Raw genomic sequence first — 27,255 nt, 5'->3', positions numbered from 1 at the left:
TGCTTAAATTAAGTTTATTTGAATAAATGATTTTCTATTCTATTCTATTCTATTCTAATCAAAATCCTTTCTTAGCGAATGCTTACGTCAAAATATCTACCTGCATGCCAAATTTCAGCCCGACCCGTCCAGTGGTTTGGGCTGTGTGTTGATTGATCACTATGTCAGTCAGTCACCTTTGAGTTATATATATTTATAATAGATTCTAATGTTGTTGGGGAGCCGTGACAGTTTCACGGAACCATAGGGCGAGTAGAAATGACATTCCAAACCCGTGGAAGGACTTATGGAGCGCATCCATGGCTGCAGGTCAACTCCTATCAGAGTGCTTTTTTTTAGTTTTTTTAATATGATTTAATAACGAGCTTGTATTTTTTACATATTTAAACTGACGACGCCTAATTTAATCATTTTAATGAAATATAACCTCAAACCAATATTAAGATATTTACGACGAGTGAAAATTCTATGATATGAAATGTCTTTGTCGGTTCGAAGACATAATCACGCTCTCGCTCTTTCACTTGATTCGCTCATTCACCAGTGAACTCCTGTAACTCGATCTGGGAGAATTCAACTCGAGTTAAATCGATTTCAGCGCAACTCGAGTTAGTAACTCGAATAACGCGTCACTAGTACGTCAGTCGCCGCCAGGCGGTGCGCCGCGACGCTCCAGTCTCTCCTCACGGCTCTCGGAAAACTTACGAAACCCACATCCTCTTTACCTATGTGATTAAAGTGTTCGTTGCAAACGAATTTAGTGATACAATACAGTGACATTACTCTAATTAGTGCTTAATGAACTCAATTACATCGGTGGAAGGTCTATAATTGTTTACAATTTTCCGGGTTCAGAAATAGGGACGAGATAAACACGTTTATTTTGCCAATAGGATTGTTTTTGTTTGTCTCTCACTGTAGATATGGATGGTCGTCGTCTTTTAAAATTAGTTGTTATGTGCTCTGTCGTATTTATACTCGTATTAGCGACCGGGTTCGCACGAAATAAATTATAGATATCTCTAATTAAAAAATGAAAGCAGTTACATATACGCCAATAATGATGTTGCTAGGTAGAACAGATTTGTCTAAATCGATAAACACGCAAGTTTCTTGTGATGAATTTGCGTTGTGAATGAGTGGTAGAATCTAAAACTGCGTTCTTTAAAAGTGTTCACATTAAGTTTAATTGAATTAAGATTATGTACTATGTATGTAAAATCTTTTTTAATTTTTATATTACTATATTACTAATTTGTAATATTAATTCAGATGATATATAGATATATATTGAATATTTTAAACGTATATATCTTATACTAGCTACTTGCCCCACTAGGATGGCAACACCGGTAACAAACAAAATTAATTGCTGAAAACGACAGAGACCTGTGCTTAACAAGCACAGCATTGGTGCGTTCAGCAACATCATTTTGACTATCTCATCTGATATAATCATCGTGAAGTTTTGTTAATGCTAATTATAAAAAACACTATTTGTTTTACTAACATAATAATAGAAGGCGTGTTGTTTCGAGTAATTAAGGTATCCGATTCGATTCTCGGAAAAGTCAATTTAGGTAACGAACTGTTCCCAATTAACTGTTGCCTCGAGTGTTCCGGGTTGTATTCCCCTTTTGTCTAGTTTCCCCATTTTCAAGATGAGGGATCTTTGGGACTATATAAAAATTCATTTCATTTCAATTAGACTCCTAAATATATACTAACATTACAATTGACTGTCTGTTTCTTGCCTTCTCTGTTTCTAATTAAATTTGCGTAAATATTATCTATACATATAAATAAAATTGGAGTGTCTGTTTGTAATATTGAAATAACCGTTTTTTACTACATGCATATGAATATAAATACGATACATACACCAAAATAACATTTTTTACCAATTTTGTCTGTCTATCTGTCTGTTCCGGCTAATCTCTGTAATGGCTGGACCGATTTTGACGGGACTTTTTGGCAGGTAGCTGATGTAATAAGGAGTAACTTAGGCTACTTTTATTTTAGAAAAATTAAGTTATTTTTCACGCGGAGGAAGTCGCGGGAGCAGCTAGTATTATATATAAAAGATAACCTACGATAAGTTATCTTTTATCTCAAATAAAACATGAATATCTCTGGAAATAGTCAAAATATAATTTATATATTTAATAACAATCTATTATATATAGTGATAAAATAAATTAATATTATTATGTAGGTATAATTAATTTAATAGAATATAGTTAATCGTTAAAACTAATGAAATAGTCATATATATAAATAATAGGTAATAATATCAGGACAATTCACACAGCGCCATCTAGACCCAAGTTAAGCTAGCTAAAGCTTGCGTTATTGGTACTAGATAACTGATACAAATACATACGTACATTTTTTCGTAAATACATACGTATTATAAGTAAAAAATACCCAGACCGATACAAACAATCATACTCATGAATACAAATGTTTGTGCCGTGCGAGGAATCGAACCCGCGACCATCGGAAGTAAGGCGGTGTGCTAAACCGCTAGACCACCAAGGCCGTCAAATATATATATATATATATATATATATATATATATATATATATATATATATATATATATATATATATATATATATATATTCTGCCGCTCATAAACCGCAACATATACTGCACTTGAGATACCTAATATGTATGTACATATGATTACATAGTATAAAACAAAGTAGCTGTCGCTGTCAGTCCGTATGTATGCTTAAATCTTTAAAACTAGACAACGGATTTTGAAGTGGTTTTTTAATAGATACACTCTATCTATTAAAAAACCACTTCAAAATCCGTTCAATTCAAGAGGAAGGTTTATATGTATAATATATGTACACCCAGGCGAAGCAAAGTTAGTCAGGAATACTTATGGGCACTTTTTTTTTTCTTTTTTTTTTGTCGATTCAGATTCAATCGATCGAGTGACGTAATGGGCTTAACTGCAATGTATCCATATAAGAGATATCATTGAATTTATGGGCTATTGTTACCACCCTCATGTGGCCTATAGCATATATTTCTTACCAAATATGTGTTTAATGTAATTACCTCAGAGCAATAATCATTTGTCAAGACTGCCGCGACTGCGTAGCAAGACACAATAGTTACTGTACAATACGCATCTATTTATATTATTACTAGCTGTCCCAGCAAACATTTTGATGTATAAATTTCAGTACTAATATTGCTATTAAAAATAGGGGTTGGTGGTAAAAGGGAACTTAGGGTTGTATGTATTTTTTGATGACAAAACTAAAGTAAAAATATAAAGTTGGTCTAAAAAATAAAAAAATGTTACAACCCTTATCAGTTAGAAGTATGAAACATAGATAGTAGAAAATTCTCAGACCTACTGATTATGCATAAAATTTCATAAAAATCGGTCAAACCGTTTCGAGTATGGCATCTAACATTGTCCAGTATATATATTAAAAACTGTTTTTTCCTTTATTATTCTAATATATATTATATATAAAGAAACATTATTTTATTTTAGAAAAACGCGGACAAAGTCGCGGGTAAAACTAGTTGAATTTAATAAACATAACTCAAAGTTTTACACTGTGGTATGGCAATCAACGTTTTTATTAAAGCGTTCAGCCACACTTCTGAATATTTCATAATAATTTCATGTGCACTTATCATCAAAGGGTTTTTTTTATGGATGATAATGGTATGGTGCACCCGCGCTAACGGTTTACGCTGTCGCGGCACCAGTGGAGGATGATCAGATGAACATGAGATCAGGTCAGTTAGCCCAACGTGACGTATTTACCAGAAATGTATCAAGATGGTTTCAAGGGGGAACCGCGTGGAGGTCAACCTGACATGGTACATTGCAAGTAACTGGGTCATGGGGTCACATTACTAATAATCCCCCTCCCCCCATCATCAAAGGGTTATGTATACCTAATTGATACAACCAATTTAGATCACCAAAATTTAAAATAATTTTATCTTTAATCAACTAGCTACAATCGCGACTTCGTCCGCGTGGAATTTGACTTTATTTTTCTAAAATAAAAATATTTTCTAATATCAAAGTAGCCTAAGTTATTCAAATTCAAAATATCTTTATTCATGTAGGTCTATTACAGACTCTTATGATATGTCAAATCTACCGTCAGTTCGGAATGATTTCGAGATGAGAAGAACTGACAAGAAACTCAGCTCGTATTTTTTTTTTTAATGTTGTACATATTTACAATAATACTATAAATATGTTTTCTCATCTGCTGAGGCTATCATGATGTATCAGTAGATCTAAGATATGTCCTTAGATCTTTAAACTACACAACGTATTTTAATGCAGTTTTCAGCAATAGATAGACGAATTCATGACGAAGGTTTATATGTACGATACATGCATATTATGGTGCAGAAAAGCCGATAAACTTAAATATTTGTAATGCACTTGTGCAAAATCGGACCGTATCGGTGTTAATTTAGTCGATTTTTGGAAACTGTAAAAAAATCTGACGTTTTGAATAAAATCAACATAGGACATGGGACATTTTTTCTATATTTTGTCTAACTACTTTAGATGAGAATTATAGGCAAGAAATTCAACTGGTATATAGTATTTCTTCTATCGTTTTACCAAAGTATAGAGTATAACAGTGTGACGGTAAGCTACAGTAGTGGTTGTGTTTCTAGACGACGTTAATGCTCGTAAGAGCGACGTTAAAAGGATTGTCTATCATGTGTCAATTAGACTCCATTCAGCTTCCACGTTTGTTTTGTGTGTTCTATGTTATTTTTTCAAAGGTACATCATTTTGACATGCTTCTAGTCTATTGTAGTAATTTAGCCTTATAGTCTAGTGGTTGTATACCTCGACTTTTATACATCAAGGGTTGTAAGATCGATGTTGGGCGTTACTCAAATTTTTTTTTTTTAATTGAAATGGAGAATGAGTTGATGGTTTTGGATAAATTAATTTGGGCTTCTACTCACCTTTAAACAGGCTAATGAGAACCTATTCAAAGAAATACTCATCACTTAACATATTTAGTAGTAGTTATTGCAAATTCCGCACATATCTCAATAGTATTATAAGTTCTAGTTGAGTCAGTACACGTTTTGTTTTTTTTTTCGGTAGAATTTTAAGTTGTTTTTTAATTGTTAATTGTAAGCAGAAATTTGTCACTTAAATGTCGTAGTTGCCTATAATTAAACTTGCGCTTAGTAAAATAAATAGATTGTAATGTATTACGTATTATATATAATGTAAAAGTATTGGTGTATACCTTGTTGGTGATCTAATAAATATATAAAATAAATATAAATGAACAAAACATAGTTGATGCCTTGGTATGTGACACTTGCGATATAATTCCTGAGTACTAAGATATCATAATTTCACTGTGACATAGTTTATAAACCATTTACCCTCAAATGAGGTGAAGGTTGTTTACTACATTGGTCATTGGTCCTAAAATATGGTCGAGCGCAGTGATGGCTGGCTCATCCGTGATACTCGTGAACGAGTGCTGCTTGTAGGGATTGGTCTGCTCTTATCACTACGACTGATTTAATCTTATTGTGTTTTTATTTTTGAGCCTAAATAAATTAGTGCTGGTTGGTAGTTTGTATTCACACGTTTCGACTTATAAAATGTGAACTTACAAGGATTGTTTAAAAGAGCAACACACAAGTTGCTTATTCTTCTTGTGATGATACAGATTTCAGAATTAGCGGTAGATTTAAAAAAAAATTGTTGAATAGTCAACAATTTTTTTTTAAATCTACATTAAGTTTATTTGAATAAATGATTTTCTATTCTATTCTATTCTACAATCGCAGTGTAAATAAAAACCAAGATGCTAGGCGGCAGAAATAGGTGAGGCTGAGATACCTTGTGTAGATTTAACGACCTCGGTGGTCTAGCGGTCTAGCACACCGCTTTACGACCGATGGTCGCGGGTTCGATTACTCGCACGGCACAAACTCTTGTATTCATGAGTATGATTGTTTTTATCGGTCTGGGTGTTTTCTATGTATAATTAGTATGTATTTACGAAAAAATATCTGTGTATATGTATCAGTTATCTAGTACCCATAACACAAGCTTTAGCTAGCTTAACTTGGGTCTAGATGGCGCTGTGTGAATTGTCCTGAGATTATTATTATTATTCTCTATACTAGACTCTCTTCACGTATACCATACCACATTATTTGGTATGGGCGAAAACAATGAAAAACAAAATGTTGTTGTGGCCGCTTTATCAGACGAGCCGTATGCTGAACTGATACGTGATAAAATAAAGTATGTCACTGATTGGTTCGATGACCTCAATTTTATATCGGTTTAATGACTTAAATCACCACAAGGTAAGGTGAGGTGCCTCACCTTGTGATAATTGCGGGTTCATTCCCCGCACAATACAAAACACTTATTAATATGTTACGTATTAATATAAAAAATAGTATGTTTATGTATGATAATGGCACGGCTTTGTTTTTTTTTTAATCTCAGGACAATTTACACAGCGTCATCTAGACCCAAGTTAAGCTAGTTAAAGCTTGTGTTATGGGTACTAGACAACTGATACAAATACATAGATACTACTGGTTATTTATTTATTTATTCTTTTCATTATTACAATGCCCACTTCGGTAAAATGACTACTAACAAATAATTTACATATATAACCACATTTCAACGAAAAATCGATTAATGTACTATCGCGATGTTTAATCAACATTGACCTCGTCGACATGTGTTATCGTTAATGATAGGATATGCAATCGAGTACGCTGTATAGATGCAATCGTGTTAAGTGAATGCACATCGGATTACTGATTACGATGTGTTCTAACATAGAATGAAATAGAATAGAAAATCGTTTATTAAAATAAACTTAATTTAAGCACTTTTGAATAGTCAGTATTTTTTTTTAAATCTACCGCTCATTTGGAAATCTGTCTCAACACAAGAAGAATAAGCAAGAAACTTGTGTGTTGATAAATAGGGGATGAAATTTTGTATGAAACTTTGTCAATTTTAAACTGATCGGGCTGAGAGAGAACTTTTACATGCATAAAGCTACTATAACGTAGGTAACCCCTAAGAAAGGATTCTGATAAATTCCACCCCTAAGGGGATAAAATAGGGGATGAAACTTTGTATGAAACTTTATCAATTTTAAACCGATCGGGCTGAAACTTTGCATTCATAAAGATACTATGACATAGGCATCCCCTAAGAAAGGAAACAAAACAAAAGCTGCAATAACTATACCTAATTAATAATAACACTTCTTAACGCGAACGAAGCCGCGGGCAGAAGTTAGTCAATAAAGTTTAAAATAAATGAATACATAGTTAATATATAGATAACTGGTTACAGAAGTAGTTGATACTGGTAGTATCAACACAGAAACGTAGCTGAATGTAGTATTAATTTTCCCATTTTAATTGGACATTGATTTGCACCCTCGCTGCCTCTCCCGGCGCGACCCAATACCCCGGTTTCTCCGACCCACCGCCTACCAATATTGCCAGTTTTGTAACAAGCTCTCCCGGTAATGAATCATATAATTTTATCTATATCTACCTAGGTTTATAAGTTTTGAATATTATTAATTGTTGTACAGGAAATTTTGTTCAACATTTCAGATCCATAATAATCTGTACTTAATACTTCTAATATCAAAGTTTGTTAAGAGAATGAAATATGTTTCTGTATATTCGTTAGCTTACAGTAACATTTCATTAAATATCGTTTCTTTTGTAATATAGAATAGAATAGAAAATCATTTATTCAAATAAACTTAATTGAAACACTTTTGAATCATCATCACATTTTTCGACTCGACGACCTCGGTGGTCTAGCGGTCTAGCACACCACTTTACGTCCGATGGTCGCGGGTTCGATTCTTCGCTCGGCACATATATTTGAATTCATGAGTATGATTGTTTGGCGGTCTGGGTTTTTTTTAAATTTCAGCCCGATCCATCCAGTGGTTTGGGCTGTGCGTTGATGGATCACTATGTCAGTCACCTTTGACTTATATATATTTAGATGTACACCTGTGCGAAGTCGGGGCGAGTAAGTAGTTTTTTTATAAATAAATAATATTAGTATAAGTTTAAATATGAGATTATTAACCTGTACGAGACATCCTCTATTGGATGCTGTGGTTAGGTGTAGATTAATATTGACAGTTAGAGAAAAAAATGTTTTTTTAAGTACAAAGGTAGGTACCCCTAGTTATATATATTTATTGCTACAATATATAAATCGAAGTGTAATAAAAATCCGAGTTTGTGCAGTCTTGAAAATTACAAAGTAACGCAATATTAAGCTTTCATTTTATTTGATTGCGTCCTACTTCTGAAACGTTTTCATAAATTAACAATCCGGTTCACAAAAGGGTACCTGTCTTTCATGTTTATGCTCACCTTTGACATTATGCCACAGGGGTGAATTTTACGAGGCGACAGATATACACACGTTATATTTATATACTAGTCTCGATTATTAATATAACGGTACAAAATTGTAGATGTTTTTGTATCGAAGTTTTTTGTCTGTATTGTTTTCTTTCGTTTTGTAGATTTTAGTATACTAACGTAGTATATACTTGTACTAAGTTACTAGTTAGTATATTAGTCGTAGTAAGGAATCATATAAGGTATCGAACCCGCAGCCGTCTGAAGTACAGCAATATGCTAAACCGCTAGTCTACCGAGGTCCACCAAATCATAATAATACATAATTATTACTCCAATAATTGCTGAGCGGAGACCTATTTGGTACTATAAAACTATATATATTGAACCAGTATGTATAATTTAAAAATTATTTTTATTATTGTTATGTACCAAATAAACTATTTTCTTTCTTTCTTTCAATTTTGATGGAACTTTCACTCGCAGATAGATTATGTTATAAGGATAATATCGAAGTTTCACGCTAGGTAAAGCTTGGGTTATGGGTACTAGATAGCTGTTACTAATACATAGATATATTTGTTTTCTCGCAAATACATACATAATGTACGTAGAAAACGCCCAGACGGATACAAACAATCATACTCATGAATACAAATGTGTATAACTCAAAGGTGACTGACGTAGTGATCTATCAACGCACAGCCCAAACCACTGGACGGATCGGGCTGAAATTTGGCATGCAGGTAGATGTTATGACGTAGGCATCTGCTAAGAATTTTGATTGATTCTACCCCCAAGGGGATAAAATAGGGGATGAAAGTTTGTATGAAACTTTGTCAATTTTAAACCAATCGGGCTGAGACTTGCTTGTATAAAGCTACTAAGAAAGTATTTTGATAAATTCGACCCCTAAGGGGATAAAATAGGGGATGAAAGTTTGTATAAATCTTCTTAGATTTTCGACTGATTGAACTAAAATTAAAGATTGGAGCTACTATGATGAAGTCGTTCGCTTAAATAGGATTTTGATAAATTCAACCCCCATGGGGAAAAATAAGGGATGATGCAGGATGTAAATGTATTAATTTGAACCTATCACTACCTAATGGAACGAATAAATAAAGACGATCAAAATAATTTTTAGTTTTTTAAGCTTTTATTTTAGAAAAATAAAGTTAAATTCCACGCGGACGAAGTCGCGGGAACAGATAGATACTCTATAAAGACCAAGATAAAAATATAAGGAAAAGGTAAAAAGTGGTTTAAAAGTTGCGTCAAATAAAAGACAGTTGGACGGAGTTTTTTCACTTTCCATGATTGTCGTGCGCCGCTCGGGGGATTGATCTGTCAAATGATTACACCCCTGCGAGCGACGTGAGTTATCGCTCAATTTTTTTTGACTTGAATGGGATCACTGAATATTGGTCACTCAGTAATATGTCATAACGTTATTTAAAAAAAATACGTGCCTTATGTTTAACATTTAACACATGGGTTGTAAACTAGTAGCTGAGCCCGCGACTTCGTCTGTTAGGATCAAGTAAAGAAGAAATACTTCATAATCTAACCCAAAAAAGCCGAAGAAAAAGTTTTATCGTTCTAGCTTCAAAATTGACGATTTACGTACAAGCTTTCATCCCCTATTTTATTTTATCCTCTTAAGGGTAACATTTTTACAAACTTTGAACGTCATATTTATTTATATTTAGAGATCAGCCTAAAAAATAAGTTTCAAGATCCTTTCAACCCCTTAAAACTATTTTAGCTTCACAAATGACGATACTTCCATATAACCTCACTTTTCCCCTTTCCATCCTTTAGATCTCTTTTTTCGCAATCTAGTCGCAAAATAAGCAGAGCTTGTGTTATGGGTACCAGACATCTGAAAATATTTTTTTTTAAAGAGAATATACATATAAGAAACTACTAATTATACTCAAGAACAAATATATGTACCGTGCGAGGAATCGAACCCATGCTCACCGAAACAAAAGCCGTGTGCTAAACAACTAAGACCGTTTAACGGTCTTAGTTGTTTCACATCATTTCATAGTACAAAACAAAGTTGTCATAGTATAAAACAAAGTCACTGTCGCTGTCTGTCCGTCCTTATGTATGCTTAAATCTTTAAAACTACGCAACGGATTTTGAAGCTTTTATTGATAGAGTGATTCAAGAGGAATGTTTATATGTATATCACATGTACACCCGAAGCCAAGGCGAGTAGCTAGTATACATATAGAAAACAACTAATTATTTAAAAAAAAATCTCGAACGAATCGAGGAATCGAATCTGCGCCCACCGAAACAAAGGACACGGCCGAAACCACTAGAATTCTGAGATTGTCAAATCACATTTTTTTTAATAGACATATAAAAAACAACTAATTATACTAAAAAAAAAACTAATAATGTACCGTGCGAGGAATCGAATCTGCACCCACCGAAACAAAGGACACGGCCGAAACCACTAGACTGCTGAGGTTGTCAAATCACATATTTTTAATAAATGTTTTAAAAATCTAATCTGATTATGAAAGCAGTCATGAGTTATAAATATTAATTGAATAAATAAGTGATCTACTTAAACAAAGTTAAATGCTAAGCATAACCGAAGTAAATATTATATAAGTCTCATCCCGGGGTACGCAGGCGGAATTCCGCTCCGCGGTCCTAAGTTTGAATTGTTCGCTACGAGTTTGAACAAGGGACAACTCCTGTGTGCAACTGAAATTTGGGGATGAAATAAGAGATTGAACCCAACGATTTTATATAGGCCAATTGCTTTCCCACGGTAACATAATCTGCCGGTATCGTCGATATATATTTTCACTGGTTGACGTATGTAGAGATAATGTATATCTATATTATAATTTCGTCAAGGGGTACGGTAGACTCGAACGAAACCTTATGTGAATAACAGAACATAAAAAAATATTGATTTCGAGTCGACAACATATATCCGCAAAATTCGGATTATGGAGTATTTCGTTAAATTCTAATGACACTGACAAACAAACCGCAGTCGCCATCTTTTCATTTCACTAGCATTTTCTTCGGTCGTTGACGTTTCGCGAAAATATTGTTTTTGACACTTTTTTATGATAAAAGAGTATGTGTTTTTTCTTTAAACCTGAAATTGGCCGATTGCGAGACAAATTTGTCAATTTATTTTTTTTTTACTAATTTGTTTTACGGCTCTGGATACAAGTTCTTTTTAGCCCAACTTAAAGTTTGATAAAAAAATAAAAATTATTTGTATAAAAACTTTTGCACTTTTTATTTACTATATTTATTAAACACAATGAACGAAGCTTTACAAATCTATGCCTTGCTTAGAACCGATGACTACAGAAATATCTACCCACATTTCACCCGAGCGAAGCCGGGTTTTCATCTAGTATATAATAATCTCAGTACAATTCACACAGCGCCATCTAGACCCAAGTTAAGCTAAATAAAGCTTGTGTTATGGGTACTAGATAACTGATACATATACATAGATTTTTTTGTAAATACATACATATTATACATAGAAAACACCCAGATCGATACAAACAAACATACTCATGAATACAAATGTTTGTGCCGTGCGAGCAAACGAACCCGCGACCATCAGTCGTAAAGCGGTGTGCTAGACCGCTAGACCACCGAGGTAGCGCGAGATAGTAGATCGTAGATAAGTATCTAAATAGAAGAGACAGTAGAGAGAGAGTGTACTCAAATTGCCAGAAAAAAATTCAAATGCCTTAATACCTATTTTCTTTGTAAAAAAGCTTATTATAAAATAGAAGAATTTATAAATGATAATAATGTTTTTGTAGAAAATGTCTAACTTAAAATTCATAGCGCTGACAATGTTATCTGAACAGAGATAAAGTCCGTAGCGGTTTCTATGTTGATTGTCGCATGCCTAATCCTTGTTAATGTAAATATAATTAAAATAGTATTTATTGAAAAGAGCAACACACAAGTTTCTTGCTCATTCTTCTTCTGATGAGTCTGCATTCCTAATGAGCGGTAGAATAAAAAACTTGACTATTCAAAAGTGCTTATATTAAGTTTATTTGAATAACGACAAAATAAAAAAAAGGTTTCGATGCCATTCACATTCACTGGTTAACGTATCTAGAGACAGTAGATAGATAAAACCTTTATTGCCAACATTAAATTATTAAGAATACATAAAATAAGAAAAAAAAATTCAAAGTTGGCAATAGGAGCTGCCTCAGCTGTTGCTGATATAAGCATAACCTCAATGTGGTTTTCAGGCAGCCTCCAATTGTAATAATAATAATCTCAGGACAATTCGCACAGCGCCATCTAGACCCAAGTTAAGCTAGCTAAAACTTGTGTTATGGGTACTAGACAACTGATACAAATACATAGATATGTTTTTTTTTCGTAAATACATACATAGAAAATACCCAGACCGATACAAACAATCAGACTTATGAATACAAATAATTGCACTGTGCGAGGAATTGAACCCGCAATTATGGGAAGAATAGCAGTAAACCACCAGACCATCGATGTAGTCATTAGAGCAAGAGATAATCGATTGGATCGTTAGTTAAATTTACACAAAGCAGGGTGAATACAAATGTTTGTGCCGTGCGAGGAATCGAACCCGCGACCATCGGTAGTAAGGCGGTGTGCTAAACCGCTAGACCACGGAGGCCGTCATTGTATTCATTAGTATGATTCAAATTCAAATTCAAAAATCATTTATTCATGTAGGACATTTTAGCCGCTTATGAATGTCAAATTTTTACATTATAATTTTATTTTTTCCCTACCGTCCAGTTCGGTATATAGATCCAATTGAGAAGAACTGGCAAGAAACTCAATTGAATTTGTTTTGTTGATTTGATTGTTTGTCTGGACCTGGGTGTTTCCTATATATATTATATATGTTTACAAAAAAATTCTAAGTATTTATATCAGTCGTCTAGTACCCATAACACAAGCTCTGTTTAGCTTGGGTTTAGATGATGCTGTGTTAATTGTCCAGGGCAATTTATTATTTATTTTATCTACAAATAAAATATATCTATGTATTTATATCAGTTGTTTAGTAACTTTAATACAAGCTCTGCTTAACTTAGGACTAGATGTTGCTATGTGAATTGGCCTCGCGTATTATTATTATACTAATGTACAATTTGTTAATCAATTTAGGTAGTTAGAAACTGACTGCTTATCAATAAGTTATGCTCCAATAATTGTAATCATACAGGGCCGAGTAATTTAAAAAAACACCCCAATTGTGCCCTCGTGTCTAAGTGCTCAAGGGCGCGGTTCTAGGGTTAGTAATTAGAGGGCGTAAGGGATGATTAGGAGCACGCAACCGCCACTTTATACCCTTTAAACATCCTTTGAAACGTCAGACTTGATAGTTGTCTCTAGAAGTTTAACATTAATCTACAAAAGGTTAAAGATGTTTAGATACCACGGTATTGTATTCTATAAAGTTTAGTTAAAATTATAAGTTACAGTGAATTAATAAGATCTCTTGAAATGGTTTTTGAGATGAATGATTAAATTAGATCTTTGAAGTTTCATTTCAACCCCAGTTTGTGGAGCAAAGGTCGCGTGTTTGATTCTGTTTTGGATAAAATTAGTAATAATCTTAGATAATTCTCACCGCGTCATCTAGTCCCAAGTTAAGTGTTATGGGTACTAGACAACTGATATAAATACTTAGATTTTTTTATAATTTTATAAACAATCATAATCTAAAATATAAATTTTTATACCGTGCGAGGAATTGATCTCGCGACTATCAGAAAATAAGACGATTACTAAACCACAAGATCACCGAGGTCGTTAAAAGTATTAAAAAAGTATGTGTTAAAATTAAATAAAAAATCAATATGTGTATAATTTATATTTTCTACCTACAATAACAATCCAAGAAACGGCGGTACTTAGAAAATACCCAGACAAACAATCATATTCATGAATATAAATATTTGGAATCGAACCCGCGACCATCGGAAGAAAGGCGGTGTACCAAACCGCTATACCGTCGAGGTCGTCATCTCTTAAAACGTTTAATCAATGAGTCGAGATCTTTCAACTTACGTTTCTTATTGTAAAATAAACTCCCCATTTCAGTATACTGTAATATCCAATACTTGCAACTTTGTCTTAGCTTCCCGAGCTGCATTGGTATTCTGTAAGCAATACTACACAATCTACTCACTTCACTCATCGCTTCACTCAACGCCTTCGTATCCATTTGCAAATATAAAGTTCCTATTGCGCTATCGAGTTTGCCTATATTTAAAAAAAAATCACTAGTGCCTGTTTTACCACCATCCCGCTCTCGTGCGTGTGGCGCTGCAGTCGCTATCGAGTTTTACAGATTCAAGGATTCTGCTTTCCAGGGACGGATCTACCTAAGGGCTTTTTGGGCTGCAGCCCAGCGCCCCGAGGATACAAAGGGCCTCCAGTCCCAACTAAAACGATATCATTACATAGTATAAAACAAAGTCGCTGTCTCTGTCTGTCCGTCCCTATGTATGCTTAAATCTTTAAAACTACGCAGCGTATTTTGAAGCGTTTTTTTTTAATAGATAGAGTGATTCAAGAGGAAGGTTTATATGTATACTACATGTATACCCGTGTGAAGCCGGGATGAGTAGCTAGTTTAGAATATAAAAAAATATCTAGAATGTTAAAAACCTTGGCAAAAAAAAAATATCTAGAATGTTAACAACCCAGGCAGTTGATTGATCTCAGAGTGCGCGTGTTTCGAAAAGAACGGGAAATTTCTGGTCGCTTGTTTTTGGTCGGTGTATTTTTTTTGTTGAGTAATATAATTAGGTAGGGCCCTAAATAGATTAAGCCCAGGGCCCCACAAATTCACGATCCGCCCCTGTCGATTTCGAATTCGTGAGTGATGTTTACAGAATAGCTCTACAGAAACCGATAGCAGAAACGTTTTGTCGCTCAAGAGAACGTGATATCTTTCTTTCTGTGAGGACATTTGTCGATCCCATTGTACCCTAGGGGTTTACTATTAGTTATTCTGTGCTCGGAACAAATATTTGTTCAACACGAGTGTTGTTGTTTGGATATCGTGGTGAGGAAATTGCGATATCTGTAATGTGTGTTTAATTGTCTAAATATATATAACTCAAAGGTGACTGACATAGTGATCTATCAACGCACAGCCCAAACCACTGGACGGATCGGGATGAAATTTGGCATGCAGGTAGATGTTATGACGTAGGCATCCGCTAAGAAAGGATTTTGAATAATTCTACCCCCAAGGGAATAAAATAGGGGATGAAAGTTTGTATGAAACTTTGTCTATTTTATACCGGTCGGGCTGAGACTTTGCATGCATAAAGCTACTATGACGCAGGCATCCCCTAGGAAAGGATTTTGATTAATTCCACCCCTAAGGGTATAAATTAACGCAAGCGAAGCCGCGGCCAAAAGCTAGTTTCTAATAGAACTCTGTTATACTGGTATATTTTTATATATTGTACCGGTCACAAAAGCACTGCGTACAATAAACATTATATTGATTATTTAGTTAAAGTTTATTAATTCATTTTATGCGTATAATATAATTATAGGTATATATAAGTAGGTAGTTAAAAATAATTTTATAATATAATTTTTATGATTCTTTATATATAAATATATGTAGTAATAGTTAATTTCTATATGACCTCTGAAGATATTAGGAATTATTTCAAATACGGGTTGGTCCTAAAGGATATACTGACGGATGACTGCTAGAATACTGATAATAATAAGAATAATCTCAGGACAATTCACACAGCGCCATCTAGACCCAAGTTAAGCTAGCTAAAGCTTGTGTTATGGGTACTAGATAACTGATACAAATATATATATTTATACATATTATACATAGAAAACACCCAGACCGATACAAACAATCATACTCATGAATACAAATGTTTATGCCGTGCGAGGAATCGAACCCGCGACCATCGTAGGTAAAGCGGTATGCTAGACCGCTATACCACCGAGGTCGTCAATGGAAATAAACTTAAAAAAAAAGACAAAGTGTACGTTTGTTTATACTAAATTTATCAGGTGGCCGCTCAGTATGTATTAAGGGTTTTTGTATATAATTTAATAATATCTCCGGACAATTCACACAGCGCCATCTAGTCCCAAAGACTGGGTTCTGAGTAACCTTAGGAATGTGTTCTAAGGTTGCCTGGAAGAAATCGCTTTTCAGCCATAAGGCCGCCCATTGCTGCCTCTTTCTCTATCATTGTGTATGTTTATACATATTTATATATTTGTACTATAATAATGTATGTAAATGTTTGCTTTTTTTCTGTGAATAACGAATTTTAATTTTATATAAATCCTTTCTGTTGCAAAAGGAGGGAAAATTCGTTGCAGACGAAATGGCGCGGGTCAAGAAGTTTAATATGAAATAATCATCGCCAACTGGTTTCATTAGTATTTATTAATGCTGTGATTTTTTTATTAGATTGCCTTCTAAAACCATAGAGCCACCTGATGTTTTCTAAGCACGGCAGATCGTTTCAAAAAGAAAATTTCAACTTATTAATATCAGACTACGAGATTATTTTCAAAGAAACATTGGCCCGTGTTTAACTATTTATAACTTTAATTAAAAATGCTATTATGCTTATAATTTACTACCTACTCGCCCTGGCTTCGCCCGGGTGTACATGTATTTATATATATAAACCTTCCTATAGAATCACTCTATCTATTAAAAAATAATTACTTCAAAATCTGTTGCGTAGTTGTAAAGATTTAAGCATACATAGGGACGGACAGACAGCGACAGCGACTTTGTTTTATACTATGTAATGATGTGGAAAGGTTTAAGCACCTTAGTATGAATGGATCTGTATTATTGTAAACATGTACAACATTTATTTGAAATTAGCTGACTTGGTCCGCGTGGAATTTAACTTTCTTTTCTAAAATAACAGTAGCCTAAGTTACTCCTTATTACACCAGCTACCTGCCAAAAAGCCCCGTCAAAATCGGTCCAGCCATTTCAGAGATTAGCCGGAACAAATAGACAGATAGACAGACAGACAAAAATTGTAAAAAATGTTTTTTGGTGTATGTACCGTATTTATATTCATATGCATGTAGTAAAAAATAGTTATTTCAAAATTACAAGTCATACTCGTAAATCAAATTATAGAAACCTATTTTTTTATTTTATAACACAGGGGACAAACGAGCATGCTGCTCACCTGATGGTAAGTGATTACCGCCGCCCATGAGCACCCGCAACACCAGGGGAATTGCAAGTACGTTGTCGGCCTTTTAAAAAGGAATAAGCTCTTTTCTTGAAGGTTTCAATATCGTATCGGTTCGGAAATATATATAATACTTATTCCGGGAATGGTCATAGGGCGGCCAGAATGTCAAGGGCGAGTTGTTTTTATCGCCATGCAAATTCCGGTCAGTTATTGTTAGTATCGAAACACCGTGCTAGGTGCTTTTTGGGGTTTCGTGTAATAGCCAAATATAACCGTATATATATATACTAGCTGTACCGGCAAACGTTGTTTTGCCTTAAAATAAAAAATAAAATATTAGGGGTAGACGTGGAAGTAGATTGGTTTCTTGATGGGGATGGGTATTATTATATAATACTAGCTGTCCCGGAAAACGTTTTGCCATATAAATTAATAACGCTATAAAAAAATAGGGGTTGATGATAGAAGTGTGAAAATTTAGGATTGTATGTATTTTTGTATGTTGTATCATAAAAAAATAGAATCTAAAAATTTTGTCTAAAAATAAATTTAGGGGTGGACTACCCCTAACATTTAGGGGGATGAAAAATAGATGTTGGCCGATTCTCAGACCTACTCAATACGCTCACAAAAATTCATGAGAATCGGTCAAGCTGTTTCGGAGGAGTATGGGAACGAAAACTGTGACACGAGAATTTTATATATAAGATATAACTTCCGTAGAGTAAGTTTTGGGAAATATACCGAACTACCACTTAATAACGGCTTCGTCTGCTTTTTTAAGATGAAAATCTGTACTAATATTGTAAAGCTGAAGTGTTTGTTTGTTTGTTTGAACGCATTCCTCTCTAGAATTACCAGTTCGAATTGAAAAATTTTGTAGTTTTTGCGTGAAAGAGGAACAAACATCCATACTCACAAATTTTCGCGTTTATAATATTACCAGCATTTACCCGCGGCTTCGCTCGCAGTGAATCTATTAAATAATAATATTACTGGCTGCTAGATGGCGCTAAAGTAGCAAAATGTTGATCTTTTATTTTACAAAAATATTTGTTTTTTTTTTTAAATAAAAGATATCCTATGTTCATTCTAATACCTCCAAGAACAGGTGTACAAAATTTCATGATGATCGGTTCAGTAGTTTTTGTGTGAAAGCATCACAAACAACCCTACTTTCCCATCATTACATAGTATAGAACAAAATCGCTGTCGCTGTCTGTCCGTCCCTATGTATGCTTAAATCTTTAAAATTAAATCTATGTATGCTTATATTAAGTTTATTAAAATACAGATTATTTCTATTTCTAGTTCTATTTCTAGTTCTATGTCTAGTTCTATTTCTAGTTCTATTTCTATTTCTATTCCTATTTCTATTCTAACGCTTTTTACAGTCTACCTCTTCACACGGCATTTATACGTATTGAAACTTTATATTTATGTCTTGTGTAACATTACAGTTGAAACGTTCAGTTTGATTCTCTAATTTAATTATCAAGGGTCCCCATTTAATTAACTGATTGTTTTGGGAACAGCTCAACGATTGAGACACTCACACGTAAACGTGATAAATTAGAAATTTTGCCCGATTAATAGAACAGTTTAATCATCCATTTAATCTTATTATCTTAATCCTTACTAATATAAACTGTGTCCTTTGTTATATTGTTTGTGCTTCTTCTTTACTGTACGTTGCAAATAAAGTATATTCTATCTATCTATCTATCTATAAACTAGCTACTCGCCCTAGCACGGGTGTACATGTATTATAAATAAACCTTCCTCTTGAATCACTCTATCTATTAAAAAAACCGCTTCAAAAGCCAGTGCGTGGTTTTAAAGATTTAAGCCTACATACGTACAGACAGCGACAGCGACTTTATTTTATACTGGCTGTTCCCGCGACTTCGTCCGCGTGGAATTTAACTTTTTTTGTCTAAAATAAAAGTAGCCTAAGTTATCTCTTTATTACATCAGCTACCTGCCAAAAAAAGTCCCGTCAAAATCAGTCCAACCACTTCAGAGATTAGCCGGAACAAACAGACAGACAGACAGACCAAAATTGTAAAAAATGATATTTTGGTGTATGTACCGTGTTTATATTCGTATGCATGTAGTAAAATACGGTTATTTCAATATTACAAACAGACACTCCAATTTTATTTATATGTATAAACTATGTAATGATAAAGATCACTGTTAGTTAGCAACAACAGTGTTCTGAGGAATTGTTCGGATTAATACCAGCTGCTGAGTTTCACCACCGTACCACCCGCCAGAAACTGAAATACCATCCTGATCATCTGGATAAATGGCGGTCCTCCACAGTGAGGTTTTCTAGAAACTTTTTGCCTCGCACAACCACATTGTGGAATCACCTTCCAGCGATGGTATTTCCGAACCGATACGATATTGAAACCTTCAAGAAAAGAGCTTATTCCTTTTTAAAAGGCCGACAACGTACTTGCAATTCCCCTGGTGTTGCGGGTGCTCATGGGCGGCGGTAATCACTTACCATCAAGTGAGCCGCATGCTCGTCTGTCCCCTGAGTTATAAAAAAAAAAAATTAGACAGTTAAACCAACATAATGTATGTACTATCGTTCGTAAATAGGTACGAACGTTACGTTACGTAGTCAACACACGGACAACATCCTCCCACACCTACGGGCAGTTGGTAAAAAACAGTAAACAAATTATAAATACGAGTGGATGTTCAACCCTCTGAAATGTTACTTACACACTTGTATCTATTTCTGATTCGCTAAAGGCTAACCTCAGAATAGAATAGAATAGAAAATCATTTATTCATCATCATCATCGCAGCCCGGAAGACGTCCACTGCTGGACATAGGCCTCCCCCAAAGATCTCCACGACGATCGGTCCTGCGCTGCTCGCATCATTTATTTATTCAAATAAACTTAATTTAAACACTTTTGAATTGTCATAACATTTTTTTTATCTAACACTCATTCAGCTGTCTCATCACAAGAAGAACGAGCAAGAAACTTGTGTGTTGCTCTTTTAAATAATCCTTGTAAGTTTATATTTACAAGTCGAAACGTGTGAATACAAACTACCAACCAGCACTAATTTATTAGGGTCAAATATAAATATACAATAAGATTAAATCAGTCGTAGTGATAAGAGCAGACCAGTGCCTACAAGTAGCACTCGTTCACGAGTATGAAGGATGAGCCAGCCATCACTGCGCTCGACCATATTTTAGGGAGCCCAATGACCCGGCCTACCACGCCGCCACATGTCTGGACATTTTAGTGAGCATGACTACTCATCCCACTCGACCACGTCTAGAATATATAATAATAATAAATAACCCTGGACAATTAACACAGCGCCATCTAGTCCCACAGTAAGCAAAGCTTGTGTTATACGGTTTACGCTGGCGGGGCACCAGTGGAGGATGATAAGATGAACATGAGGTTAGGTCAGTTAGCCCATCGTGACATATTTAGCAGAAATTTATCACGACGGTTTCCAGGGGGAACCGCGTGGAGGTCAACCTGACATGGTACATTGTTAGTAATGGAGTCATGAGTCCACATTACTAACCATCCCCTTCCCCCCAAGCAGCCTCGGTTGTCTAGCGGTTGAGAACACGGCCTTCGTCGAATGGTCGCGGGTTCGATTCATCTCACGGTACAAAATTTGTATTCATGGGTATGATTGTTTGTATCGGTCTGGGTGTTTTCTATGTATGTTATTTATGTATTTACAAAAGAGTGTATTTATGTATTGATATCAGTTGTCCAGTACTTGTAACAAAAGATCGACTTAGCTTGGAAGTAAATGTCGCTGTGAATTGTCCATAGTTATTATTATTATGTATCTTTTCTTATCTTTTCTTTTATCTAATTTAGAAGAAGTGTAGATGTCCCGGCAAACGTTATTTTGCCTTAAAATAAATAAAAAAATTAGGGGTGGACTACCCCTAACATTTAAGGGGATGAAAAATAGATGTTGGCCGATTTTCAGACCTACTCAATACGCTCACAAAATTTCATGAGAATCGGTCAAACCGTTTCGGAGGAGTATGGGAACGAAAACTGTGACACGAGAATTTTATGTATAAAAAGATTACGCAGTACTTGCAGTATAAAGATGCCCATATAAAAACTTAGTTAAATACATTTTTTGCACAATAAACTTATTAGTAATATTATCTATACTCATATTATAAAGCTGAAGAGTTTGTTTGTTTATTTGAACGCGCTAATCTCAGGAACTGACTCGAATTGAAAAATTCTGTTTGTGTTGGATAGTCCATGTATCGAGGAACGCTTTAAGCTATATAACATTAAGCAACGACCAATAGGAGCGGAGCTGCAATGAAAAACATTGCAATAGATGGTGAAATGAAACGCAGACGAAGTTGCGCGCGTCAGCTAGTGTAATATATTAGGAATACGTATGAGAACTATCTCAAACCAGTAATCACTTGGCAGCCATTCTAAATCGTCAATACACCAGTCATTAGCCCTTATGGCAGCCCTATAGGAAGTGACGCACGCCTGGCCAGTTGTGACGTCATAAATCGCGTGCCACACGCGAGTTACGTGGTGGTAGCTTGTCACGTTCAACAGTCATATTCGTAGGTTCGAGACGGTTGCGCGTCTACTAAAAATTGTATTTAATAAATGCGTTGGACTTTTGTGCGCTTGGCCGCTGGACTATGAGGTGACAGTGATTTGGTGAAGTGTAGATGGTATGGTGAATCATGGGTATTATAATAGGAACGTGTGTGCCTGATGCGGAGCAGGACGCGGCGGCGTATGGTGCTCAGCTGAGGAGACCGCCCAGGCGTATACTCTATGGTAACTAGTTTTTTTAATAGACAAACATTTATTTTGTTTAATGCTTGCAATAAAGAAAATTACGTGACAGCTCTGTGGCTACACACTAGCTTTCTTCCGTCATCATGAAAACTGAAACGTTCTGGAAACGTTTTTGAACGGAGAAGAGCAACACACAAGTTTCTTGCTCATTCTTCTTGTGATGAGTCTGCGTTCCGAATGAGCGGTAGAATCAAAATATGACTATTCAAAAGTGCTTGTAATGAGTTTATTTGAATAAAGATTATTTCTATTTCTATTTCAAACGACTTCAAAAAAGGAGATTTGCTATTCAGATGTTCGTTTGAAAAGTTAATCTTCTCTTTTTTTTGATCTTTCTCTTCTCTTTAATATTTCTCTTTACTATTGTGTAAAAATTTCGTTAAAATTGTTTCAGTAGTTTTGTGTTTAAATCGAAATAATATAACCTACTTGTTAGCATATGAATATAAATATGGTACATACATCAAAATAACATTTTTTACAATTTTTGTCTGTCTGTCTGTCTGTGTGTTTGGTCTGGCTAATTTCTGAAATGGCTGGACCGATTTTCACGGGACTTTTATTGGCAGATAGCTGATGTAATAAGGAGTAACTTAAGCTACTTTTATTTTAGAAAAATAAAGTTAAATTCCCGCGGACTGAGTCGCGTGTACAGCTAGTCTAATATAAAAATTTAAATGAATTTGATTATCTAAAATCAAAATGCTAAGATTTAAGTAATTATATTCAATCGCCTCCAAAACTCTTCATGAAAGTAACCTGTGAATTTCACTCGGCAATAAGTACTCGAGTCGTTTGAGTACTTGAACAGCCTGTATAAGGGTGGAAAATAATTCCTTTATGTGTCTGTTCGTCAAGTATTTGAACGTTGGTTAAAGGTTATGTTAAAGGTGAAGTAACATTTTATATAGTTGTCATTTTTTTATCAATTTCAACGTGTAATATAGGGAATGTAATTAAATAAATAAATAACACTGAACAATTGACATAGCGACATCTAGTCCCACGGTAAGCAGAGCTTGTGTTATGGGTACTAGACAACTGATATTAATACTAAGATTTTTTTTATAAATACATAATATGCATATAAAACACGCAGAGTGATACAAACAATCATACTTATGGATACAAATGTTTGCACCAAACGTGGAATCGAATCCGCGACTATCGGAAGTGAATCGGTGTGCTAAACCGCAACACCGCTGGGGCCATCGGTCAATGCTAATAATATCGAATAAAATTAAAATAAAATCAAAATATCTTTATTCATGTAGGTCTATTACAGACTCTTATGATATGTCAAATCTACCGTCAGTTCGGAATGGTTTCGAGATGAGAAGAACTGACAAGAAACTCATCTCTTGTTCTTTTGAAATGAGCTTGTACATGATTATAAATATACAGATTCATTTTTAAATTCAAATTAGGGAAAATAGAGCAAGACGTCTTATCTCTGGTAGACCTGTTCATGTATATCGGCGTCGACTGCCACTTACCATCAGGTGAGCCGGATGTTTTTCTCATGGATGGTAATGGAATGGTGCACCCGCCTGCGCTAACGGTTTACGCTGGCGGGGCACCAGTGGAGGATGAGAAGATGAGCATGAGGTCAGGTCAGTTAGCCCATCGTGGTAAATGTTCCATAAATTTATCACGTTCTCCAGGAACTGGAGGTCAACCTGACATGGTACATTGCTAGAAATGGGGCTATTTATCCACATTACTAGCATTCCCCTTCCCCCCCCTAAGCTGGAGGTTGTATGCCATAGTTTAATAAAAATAGCCCTGGTTAGTGCATTTATTATATCTCCGAAATGGCTTAATAAATTAGTTATATAATAATAATAATAATAATAATAATAATAATAATAATAATAATAATCTCAGGACAATTCACACAGTGCCATCTAGACCCAAGTTAAGCTAACTAAAGCTTGTGTTATGGGTACTAGACAACTGGTACAAATACATATAAATATTTTTTTTTTTCGTAAATACATACATATTATACATAGAAAACACCCAGACCGATACAAACAATCATACTCATCAATACAAATGTTTGTGCCGTGCGAGGAATCGAACCCGCGACCATCGGACGTAATGCGGTGTGCTAGACCGCTAGACCACCGAGGCCGTCAATAATTGTATAACAATAATAGTATAATAATAACTTCAATACTATTATACTATTAGTATAATAGTATTGAAGTTATTATTATTATTTTATTTCATAACGTGGTCGAACACGGTAAATGAATATTTGCGTTTAAATATTTCCTTTTCAATACTGGCAATATTATAAATTAATTAGAACGAGTTATTTTAAACTATAATAAATATAATAACATTGTTAATATCGTTAACAGCATATATTGTACATATATTATTATTGTGTATTGGTATAATAACATATATTGTCCTTATGTATATAAATACATCATACAATACATGTGATACTGTAAAATGCAGTTAATTTATCACATTTTAATTAACTTTACACAGCACTAACTCTTACCTGCGACTATGTCTCCTTTTTATAACAAAACTAGTTGTTCCCGCAACTTCATCCGCGTGGAAATTAACTTTATTTTTCTAAATATTTTTTCTAAAATAAAAGTAGCCTAAGTTACTCCTTATCTTATATATAAAATTCTCGTGTCACAGTTTTCGTTCCCATACTCCTCCGAAACGGCTTGACCGATTCTCATGAAATTTTGTGAGCGTATTGAGTAGGTCTGAGAATCGGCCAACATCTATTTTTCATCCCCCTAAATGTTAGGGGTAGTCCTCCCCTAAATTTTTTTTTTATATTAAGGCAAAACAACGTTTGCTGGGACAGCTAGTTATTATATATATTACATCAGCTACCTGCCAAAAAAAGTCCCGTTAAAATCAGTCCAGCCATTTCAGAGATTAGCCGGAACAAACAGACAGACAGAAAAAAATGGTAAAATATGTTATTTTAGTGTATGTACCCTATTTATATTAACATGCATGTAGTAAAAAACGGTTATTTCAATATTACAAACAGACACTCCAATTTTATTTATATGTATAGATTAAAAACTAGTAATAGTAGGTTTCTTCGTCTCTTAAACAACCTTCATTGCCCATTCAGTATCATGTTCTTTGGTATACCAATGTATAACTTAATGATATTTGTTTTAGAGGTCCTAATTGTTTGCGTAGTCACTGGTATTTGTGGAGTTGTGCTCTGCACTGGTAACATGGACCCCTGGTAAGGGCACATAGGCATGGGACACATAGGCATGCAACAACCACCGTGTGGTCTAAATCGTTTCTTGTACGATTTCAAAATGGTTGTAGTGCTCAGTGTTGTTGTGCTCATTGTTGTTGTGCTCATTGTTGTTGTGCTCAGTGTTGTTGTGCTCGGTGTTGGCGTCGGTGCACGTACAACTTGAAGTTCTTCTTCGTAGTCGGTGTCGCATAGTGACGGCGCTGGACATCCAAATGGGTGCTTGATATCTGTAAATAGTTATATTTATTATGAGACATGTCCGTACGACTGATGACGACTTAGGCTTTGATGCCGGCTACCAGAAGAGATAGTAACCCCAAGTAGTGCCCGTGACTTGTGACACGGGTGTAGGTTTACAAGGCCCTTATATTCAAATTCAAATTCAAAATATCTTTATTCATGTAGGTCTATTACAGACTCTTATGATATGTCAAATCTACCGTCAGTTCGGAATGATTTCGAGATGAGAAGAACTGACAAGAAACTCAGCTCGTATTTTTTTTTAATGTTGTACGTATTTACAATAATACTATTTCATTTAAATTCAAATTTAGGAGAATAGTGTGACCCTGGTGGTCACTCTATTCTCCCAAATTTGAATGCTATATAAAAAAATAAAAAAATCTAATCAGTGTTCGCAACTTGAACAGACCAGTCCCCACAAGCAGCACCCGTTGACGAGTATGACGGATGAGCCAGCCATCATTGCACTCAGCCATATTAGAGGGAGCACATCGACCCGGCCCACCACGCCGCCACAAGTTTGAACTTTATAGCAGCATGACTGTTTCAAGTTACTCCACTACGTCATTTATATTATTTACAGCATAAACTGTACCAATCACAGTTTTCACCCATTACAATATTTAATTTACATTATTTAAATTACAATATGTCATAGAATGCATTAACACTCACCTTCACTACTTGTAGCTTCCCCCCAGGCCCAACTAAATCCGGGATACACCCGTCTCTAATACAATTCACTTTAGTATCTAAAATACAACCGGCAAGTTCCATGCTAGTCGACCGAATGCCAGCTTATAAAAACTCCCGTCATACTCGTGAACGGGTGCTGCTTGTAGGGACTGGTCTGCTCTAATCACTATGACTGATTTCCTCTTATTAATTGTTTAACCAGTTGGTTATGTATTCAATATTTTTTCTTTTTGAGTATTTAATTGAATTAGTGCTAATTGGTGGTTTGTATTCACACACTTAAACTTAAAAATGTAAAGTGATAATAAAATTATTTAAAAGAGCAACACGCAAGTTTCTTGCTCGTTCTTCTTGTGATGAGACAGCTTTCCGAACGAGCGGTAGATTAAAAAAAAATTTAATGACTATTCAAAAGTGCTTCAGTGTAAGTTTATTTGAATAAATGATTTTCTATTCTATTCTATTCCCTCCTCTCACACAGATATGCGTGCGGGTTATACGCAACTAATTTAACGATACCGAGTAA

The 27,255-nt window shown here is 34.8% G+C and overlaps 1 protein-coding gene across 4 annotated transcripts in view; it reads left to right on the top strand.

Moving 5' to 3' along the window:
- Positions 1-27,255, top strand: part of LOC131851558 (E3 ubiquitin-protein ligase znrf2) — a 169,158-nt gene that overhangs the window by 124,192 nt on the left and 17,711 nt on the right. Inside the window, exons 1-2 of one of the 4 annotated variants that reach the window (XM_059202071.1) lie at positions 656-823; positions 22,289-22,507. The exons of 2 other annotated variants lie outside the window; for them this stretch is intronic. In XM_059202071.1, coding sequence (XP_059058054.1) covers positions 22,411-22,507 — 97 coding nt within the window. In that variant the 5' untranslated portion in view covers positions 656-823; positions 22,289-22,410. Of the gene's footprint in view, positions 1-655; positions 824-22,276; positions 22,508-27,255 lie in introns of those variants that run through there. One more of the 4 variants, XM_059202072.1, reaches the window with a different exon arrangement.

The sequence above is a fragment of the Achroia grisella genome, unplaced genomic scaffold, assembly GCF_030625045.1.
Source record: "Achroia grisella isolate CSIRO2021 unplaced genomic scaffold, CSIRO_AGI_Agris_v1 utg784, whole genome shotgun sequence".
In the NCBI taxonomy this organism is placed as follows: Eukaryota; Metazoa; Arthropoda; class Insecta; order Lepidoptera; family Pyralidae; genus Achroia; species Achroia grisella.
The sequence above is the reverse complement of the archived record's forward strand: the minus strand, read 5'-3'. Positions and strand labels throughout refer to the sequence as shown.